Source organism: Tursiops truncatus, chromosome 1 (assembly GCF_011762595.2).
Source record: "Tursiops truncatus isolate mTurTru1 chromosome 1, mTurTru1.mat.Y, whole genome shotgun sequence".
NCBI lineage: Eukaryota > Metazoa > Chordata > Mammalia > Artiodactyla > Delphinidae > Tursiops > Tursiops truncatus.
The window spans coordinates 69,091,930-69,100,571 of record NC_047034.1 but is presented as its reverse complement, the minus strand read 5'-3'; the positions used below and the strand labels follow the sequence as shown (position 1 = coordinate 69,100,571).

General features: G+C 41.7%; 1 protein-coding gene across 1 annotated transcript; it reads left to right on the top strand.

Annotated features, from left to right (window-relative positions):
* The first annotated feature begins 1,894 nt into the window (after positions 1-1,894).
* Positions 1,895-2,824, top strand: LOC101326247 (putative olfactory receptor 10J6). The gene has a single exon (XM_004317907.4). It carries the CDS (start codon positions 1,895-1,897, stop codon positions 2,822-2,824), a length of 930 nt encoding a protein of 309 aa, XP_004317955.3.
* The last annotated feature ends 5,818 nt before the right edge of the window (positions 2,825-8,642 follow it).

The window sequence follows — 8,642 nt, the reverse complement described above, 5'->3', positions numbered from 1 at the left end:
CTCACCATATATTATAGGTGAGATTCCTATAATCTCACCCCCACCCGAAGATAACGGTCAACCCGTGATAATATCAGCTGTATATTCTTTCAGACTTTTTGCATATATAAATATATGCATTCACACACACAGACACTTTTAACCATATGGCAACCCACCGTGTTATTGTTCTTTATATAGCTTTTCTGTTGCTCTTATTTAATGCATTTCACACATCTGTCTATGGAAGTACATTAGAGTAGCATTGTTCAACACAACTTTCACCAAGGAAGGAAATGTTTGATATCCGTGCTGCCCAGCAGAGTAGCCACTATTCATGTGTTGCTTTTGGGCATTTGAAATGTGGCTACTGGGACTGATGAACTGAATTTTTCCTTTCATTTTAAGTAGCCACAGCTCTACAGCTCTACCTCATCCTTCCTAAAAAGCTGCTTAGAGTTGCACTGACACTCTTTCATCTCTACCTATCCAACTGGTATCTTGGCAGCCTCTTAACATAAATTACTTTAATTAGGGGCGCACTCATTTCTACTTTAAATGTCTACCTTCTTATTTCCCACATTGGTACTTTCCAGAATATCCACAACATTTTCTAGATTGTGTTTCCCAGATTCCTAGGAATCTAGATTCACTAAGAATCTAGAATGTTTTCTAGATTGCTACTGTAAGTTTCCTAGATTTGCCAAAATCCTCCAGCCTGCTAGTGTTATCTTGTTCTTTGCAGAAAATGGTTCAAACCACCATTTGATATGTGGTGGCGATCCCAGAGTCCCTCACCAAACTTCCAGGAAATACCGTGTGTGCTTGCAAGGGGGAAGATAGGACAAGAGAGGCCCTGTACTTCTTCCAATCATTACTGGCAAGAAGTTTTCTTCCTCCCTCTGGATTTTACCTCTTGCATATGGTACCCTTTTTCTGCACTGCCATCACCCAACTCTCTCCACTTTTCCAAATACCACTAACTCAAGATTGTACATATGACAGCTGTAAATGAAAGTTTGGGGCTCTTGGGGGGTTTTACATCACAATATAGTTTAGCAAACAATTTAAAGTCAATTATTACACCTCTTTTATTTTTAAAATTCCCTCTGCCAAAAAGAAATCGGTTCTTTCTTTCATTAAAGGTTCAGCCTTCTGACATGTTGCTGGTCCTCCTCTCTTTTCCAACAATTTCCCCCTTTTCTCCTTATTTTACTCACACCTAAACCCTCAAATCCCTGTTAATACTTTTACAACAAAGCAACTTTGTCAACGGTTTGTCTCACCTAGACCATCCTGGCTGAGCCCCCAATACCTCAATTTCACTCCCACTAACGTGTCCCTAAAGACCAGCTCTCCTGAGATAAATTCTGCTCCCTGTACACTGTTCCCAGAAGTTTTTCCTAAGTGGCACCAGTGATTTTAATTCAGTAAGTCTAACTCTTTCGTCTCCATTTTGTTGTGCCAGCTTCTCGTACTTTCCCTAGAAGATAAACAAAGGCAAAGCTGGGATGGTGGAGGCTCAGGTGCCCTGCAGCTTACATGTCATTAAAAGAAACAACCTTCCATCCACGCTCTACAAAAACAACAACATATTCAGGATAAGAACTTGAAAGGATATGTGAAGTAGTCTCACATATTGGTCATTCCCTAGAGGCTTAAGAAAAGATTAAGGAGACAGTAAAAATTGAAAAAAGGGAGGAGGCTAAAGCAGCCATAGAGCTATGCCAGCACCCTCCTGATTATACAGTGAGGAAATAGACTCGTGTGTGTGTGTGTGCATGTGTGTGTGTGTGTGTGTGTGTGTGTGTGTGTGTGTGTCCCCACACTTCTCTCTCTATCCCTGTTTTAAGGTCACGATGGGAATTTCTCCATGTTGACTCCCTGCATTGCTTTCAGGCACTGAAACTGAAGAATGCAGAGAAAAAACCTCACAGAAGTGACAGAGTTCATTTTCCTAGGATTCTCCAGATTCCATGAACACCAGATCACCCTCTTTGCAGTTTTTCTCATCCTGTATACATTAACCCTGGCTGGCAATGCCATCATCGTGACCATTATCCACATTGATTGTCACCTCCACATGCCCATATACTTCTTCCTGAGCATCCTGGCCAGTTCAGAGACAGTGTACACATTGGTCACCATTCCACGGATGCTCTCCAGCCTCATAGCCCAGAACCAGCCAATCTCCTTGGCAGGCTGTACCACTCAAGTGTTCTTCTTTGTTACCTTAGCCATCAACAACCGCTTTCTGCTCACAGTGATGGGATATGACCACCATGTGGCCATCTGCAACCCCCTGAGATATGCACTTATCATGAGCAAGAGGGTGTGTGTCCAGCTGATGTGTGGAGCCTTCAGCACTGGCCTGGCCATGGCAGCTGTCCAGGTGACATCCATATTTACCTTACCATTTTGTCACAGAGTGGTTGGTCATTTCTTCTGTGACATCCTCCCTGTCATAAAACTCTCCCGGATTGATACCACTGTCAATGAGATCATCAATTTTGTTGTCAGTTTATCAGTGATCCTGGTTCCCATGGGCCTGGTCTTCATCTCCTACGTTCTTTTCATCTCCACCATCCTCAATACCGCCTCAGCCGAGGGCCAGAAGAAGGCCTTTGCCATATGTGCCTCCCACCTCACCATGGTCATGGTCCACTACAGCTGTGCCTCCACTGACTACCTCAAGCCTAAGTCAGAAAATTCTGTAGAACAAGACCTCCTTCTCTCAGTGACCTTCACCATCATCATTCCCCTTCTGAACTGTGTTGTTTACAGTCTGAGGAACAAGAAGGTCAAGGATTCCCTACGCAGAGCTGTGGGCAGAAACATTTCTTAATCCACTGACCCTTTTTATAAAGAGCAGTATGTGTTCTCATTGCATCCAACCTCACAAGTCTGTCCTGTGCAGTCTATCCTGTAATGAGATGTGCACAACTTGCTTCAGCACCCTTATTACAAAAATCATCATCTTTGTCTCCACATATTTCAAACTTTTGTCCAAGCATTTTCAACTGGGTATTTAACAGGTGAGGAAGGTGGGCATGATTTTTTAAAAAGCATACCAGATTTCCAGGGTAGGGCAGGGGACTTCTTAAAAGCATATTAAATGTGGTCATTTTATGTTTGAAAAAAATTTTTTAAATCTCTATTACTTTCAAAATACAACCTACAGAAAATAAAACTGGATAAAATCTTCCCAGCAGGATAATAGTAAACAGTAAGGAAGAAAATTATACCAGAACCTTTGGGAAAGGTGAGATGCATGTTTTTTTTTTTAATTAAGAAAATCACTGGTTTAGCCCTTGAAATTTCAGCCTTTATTATTTGATTTACCCTAGAGGCTTTGCTTCCATCCAATATGGTCTTCAGAATGCTGACCAAGGCTGTAAATGGTGAACAGCTCTTGTCTCTCTGTGCTAATCCAGTTCTCTCTGGCTGCTGGTTCTCTCCATGGAGTCAGCTTCTCTCTAGTCATTATGAAGAATAACAAGTTGTTCAAAAAAGAGCTCTACCCTATTTGGAGTGAGAATCATAAAGGTATTCTTCATTGGCACACACCACGGCACTTCCTGGATAACACCAAAAAGAAAAAATAGAACAAAACCAACAGCACCAGCAGTCAGAAGTAGTTCAGAGATTTGTTTAATCACTCAATTCACCAAAAAAAGGCTAAAAAGAAAATAATCTCTACTTCTACTAGTGTCTCTTTAAGGAAACCATGTTTTTCCCCAGGGCTTCCCGGGAGTTTTTCTGGTTTCATGCCACTGGTACATACCTGCTATACTGTTGCCTTGGGTGGTGCTGGGGGAGTCAAAGACTCTTTTGTCCGTGCATCTTTCTACTAAAGTATTTTGTGTTAAAAATGTTTCTCTGCTCATCCCTTAATGTTCTTTGTCTTCTTACTGAAGGGAGTGATTTTCTTTCCCTCTACTGAGAAGGGGTAGGTAACATCCAAGGAGCTCATATAGAGTACGATCTAGCTTTACAGACTTTTGAGATCCTAGGTGGGAAGACCATACTTCTTTCAAGGTCTGGCCATCTCTTTCTAGTTTCTGTCCAGTGTCTTTGAAATTTCTGCAGCATAAGAAGCAAGGCTTCCTACAGAAGCTTTTGAGAGGTCAAGAGCTCGGTCTGAGAGTCCTGGACTTGTCATAGGTCTTCCCTGACATTGCTCTCAGGATCAGTCCACCCTGCAGCCATCCCCCCCACACTCATAGACGACATCCCCTGAGGAATAGACGCATGTCTTCCTCCAGAATGAGAATGAGTCTCCTTGACACTATAAACGGACCCCCTCTCACTACCAACAAGACTACCTATAGGGCTGACTCTTAATTGTTACCCATCCTCCTCAATTCCCTCTGGACTAGCAACTGCTCTTAGATCTGTCCTTTTGTATGAAGAAGGAAGGCTGTGGGACAGGGAGGGTCAGTCTGAGCAGGAAAGTGGGGTAACAATGAGAAGCTGGGTGGTGGTCAAACCTGTTCTAACCACGTGCAGCTGCAGAGGCTGCCTCCCCCTGCTCATTACTCCCTTTCGACTTCTCCACGAAGCCATTCTTTCAGCAGTCCAGGGATCAAAGACCAAAGGTTGCTCCAGTGTTCTTCCTCCATCTAAATGCCCACAACAACAGATACATCACATGCCCCATGTGTAATCAGAAGTTAAACATCAGAGTTGGGCCCAAGCAGAGCTGCCAGAAAAGATGAGTCTGAAACCTTGAAGGAAAAACATCTCCTTCTCCAGATCTGTTGCCTACAATGACTCAACTACATGTGCAATTTATAAAAATATATGTGCTGCTTTTTTTAGATAATAAGCTGCTGCATTATATGGTAGGAAGGGTAGATGACCTGGAATCACAAGTCCTGAGTTCAGGTCCTGGCTCTATCTCCATCAGCACATTTTATGAAGATAATGTTTTTCATTCTGCCTCACTAGCCATCAAAAACAGTTTTAATGCCCTTACCTATTTATCCTGTGCTGTTATCCTGTTTATAAATGCTGCCTTACATTTTCTAGAGCAGTATCATTTATCTCATTCCCACCTAGGCAATTTGTTGATCTTTCTTATTTGCCCCAAAAGTTCTTTGTGCAAAATTATATTAGGATAGCACTTTTCCCATTGTGCTTTCGTTGCTTAATTGTGAGTCTGTTTCTATCACTGAATCACAAGCATATTGGGATCAGGAACTGTTTCTCTCACTGTTAAACCCTGTGCCTGGTACAGTGCTGGGTAGAATGGGTGCTTAATAGTCAAGTACCGACTGTGTACCAAGCACTATGCTTGGACTTGCTGGCATGTTTTGATCAGCTAGACATACCTGCCCTGCCTTTCTGTGTCCTCTGCAGTTGGCCCTCACCTAAAAACAAAGAGTAATAAACAGATTCATAGCGACAGGGTCACTTGGTTCTATACTTCCTCCTTCCCTGGATTTTCTATAAGCCAACTGCTCAGTTGCTTCAAGACCCTTCTCACTGTCAGTATTAATTTAGTCATTGCAACACAGAACTAAAACAGTTGAGGTTTTTTCATTAAAGAATATGGAGTTACCATAAAAAAAATCATTTCTACCCCTACTACGGTATAACCTTCAAAGCTTATTTAAAAAGAAATAAGTTTTTAAACAAAGAGTGATATGCTATATAAAATTAAGAATCAGGACACTTATCATAAGGTCCTAAGTAAAATAAGTCAGACAAAGACAAATACTGTATGAGCTCACTCATTAGTGGAATCTTAAAAAAAAAAAAAAAAAAACCTCATAGAAAAAGAGAACAGGTTGGTTGTTGCCAGAGGCAGGGTTTGGGGAAATTGAATGAAGGCAGTCAAAAGGTACAAACTTCCAGTTATGAGATAAATTAAGTTCTGAGGATGTAGCAAACAACATGATGACTCTAGGTAACGATACTGTATTACATATTTGAAAGTTGCTGAGAGAGTAGATCTTAAAAGTTCTCATCACAAGGGAAAAAAATTTTGTAGCTACATGTGGTAATAGATGTTAACTTGTGGTATTCATTTTACAACATCTACATATATCAAATCATCATGTTGCATACCTTAAGCTTATACAATATTATATGTCAATTATAGCTCAACAAAAACTGAGGAAAAAAAGAATCAAGATATCTCCAAATTACACTTTTGGGAAAATGACAGACAAATCCATTATGAGGCCAAAAATTCTTCCAAAATGTTAGATTTTAAATCATTTTACGGCAAAAGCTCAGGCCCCCTTTTAACGGGGCACTCACCACATCATTTTCCAGCCCCTATTTCTCCTGCCACGAAGGTAGTAAAAGGGGAGAAAGAAAACACGGAAACACCACCCATCCGCCATAAAAAGCCTGGTTGTGGGATTAGCTCTGGAAAATGGGAGAGGAAAGAAACAGGCAGGAGATGACACTGAGGTATAGATTAGCGGCATATGTCATGTGGCTCTAGCTCTTCAGAAACTCATCTCTGAAGGGAACAGGAATTCCAAACCAGTAAAGGGAGTGGTATACAGCAGAAGGCGACTGCCATTTACTGAGGGTTTACTACATGGCAGGCACTATGCTAAGTCGTAGTCGTATACATTATTTCACTTAATAATACTTCAGCTTTATAGTACTTTGCATTTCACGACAGTCTTCAAATATAATAGCCTACTTTCTCCTTTCAATAACCTTATGAGGTATGCATTTTTATGTCCACATTTTAGGTTAATGGTGGAAATGTCAACTGACTTTTGCTTCAAGTCACACAGTTGGTAACTGACAGAACTAGAACTGATACCACGATCCACTAGTTGACTTCAGACTATGTCTTCTTCACTGTATTACCACCATTTCTCATCTGTAATCTTTCTGAAAGACGCTATATTCTTTGAGTTACTCTGGTTTCGTTCTGGACATCACTTCCACCAAAAAGTCTTCTCTAAATAACTTACGAGGTGTTCCTTCCATGAGCTACCACACCCCTCTAAGCCGGTGGCTGCCTTAGCAGTGCATTCAGGTTGTCCATTTCCTAGTCTGCCTCCCTCACCTCACGGCAAACCCCTTGACAGAAGAACTGCTTCCGTATCCCCAGTGCCTAGCACAGTTCTTGGCTTAAGACAGATCAATAAATATTTATCAAACCTGAAAGCTAACTGCATAATGGGCCCCTATGAACCCCTGCTTCTTGATGGCTAAGTATTGACGAGTGTCCACTGCTCTCCTGTGCTGTGAAGCATCCAGGCTCTCTGGACGGCAGTTTTTGCCTCTGTTTGGAAGAGCTCACAGATTCTTCTGCTTTGGAAATTTGGGGTACCTTCTGTTATTCCTTTTTCTCCTTTCTTGTTTTCCGGATATGAGCTGTCACATTTCTGAGCTGTCCGTGTGCTGGACTGCAGCAGCCCCCCTTTCTTACACACAGTCTCCAAATCGTGGCTGAGGAATAAAAGCAGAGGAGCCACACAGAGAGGCAACAAAATAAGACTCCCTGAGAGAGAGCATTGCATGAAGGCAAAGAAACAAGAATCTGGAATCAGACTGCATGGGTACTAATCTTACCTCTGCCCTTCACTAGATATTCTCGCCTCTCTAGGCATCTATTCCCAGATCTTTCTTAATGGGGTAGTGACAGTCCCTAAAATTATTCCCACTTTTAGAGCTGGAGTTTAGCAAAGTTAAGTAAAATTTGATCAATTAAGGAAAAGTATATTGCATGCTAGACACTGGGGCTAGAGTAATAGTAAGCTATCACAATCCCTGCCTTCCTAGTGCTAAGAGGGGTGTCCAAAAATTAAGCAAGTAGTGATAAATCTTATGATGTGAGAAATACTGGATGCTGTTGGAATACACATTGGTGGGTTCTAACCAAATCTCAGGGGTCAGGGAAGGGCAACCTGAGGAAATAGAGTCTAAGCTTAAGATCTGAAGGCTCGGTAGGAATCAGCTTGATGAAAGGTTGGGAAAGGTCTGCAAAAGCAAGATCAAAAGTGTATTCTAAGCAGAGGAAGCAGCACTTGCAAAGCTATATAAGAGAAGATTTGAAAAAATTATAAGAGTTTAATAGAGCTGGGGTATAAAATGCATGGGATGTAGACAGAAAAGCAAATTGAAAAGTTGGTAGCAATCACATGAATAACCCATACTACAGAGTGCGTATCCTAAAGACACTGAATAGTATTTATATGTCCTTAAGTAAAGCAATGATGTGGTCTATTCAGAAAGTTCACTCTGCCAGCAGAGGGGAAATAAATTACAGAGGGGAACACTGGCAAAAAGACTGACTAAGGAGTTATTATGGGACCAAAAAAGTCAAGTGACCAAAAGTCAAGTGATGGTAGACTGGGCTGGTGAGGAGGCTGATGGAGAGAAATGGACAGGCTTGAGAGTCTTGTGGGAGGTAAGACTGACATTTCTTGGTTATGGGTTAAATATGCGGGGGGAGTAATGGAGTCAAAGAGGACCTTGAGATTTCTGGCAAGTGGGTGGACTGTGGTGTCCTTAACCAGTACAGGAAACCCTGAAAGAGAAGCAGGTTGGGAGGTGAAGAAGGAGACAATGAGTTTGATTTGGGGCTTTTAAGGTTGAAGGGTCTGTGAGTATTCAAGTGGAGACATCCAAGAAGCTAGATCCATAGATCTGGAACTCAGGAGACTGTTCTGAGATAGAGATATAGT

What these genes read in the sequence shown, in the direction of transcription:
- LOC101326247 (XM_004317907.4), top strand. Translation starts at nt 1,895, where the DNA reads ATGCAGAGAAAAAACCTCACAGAAGTGACAGAGTTCATTTTCCTAGGA.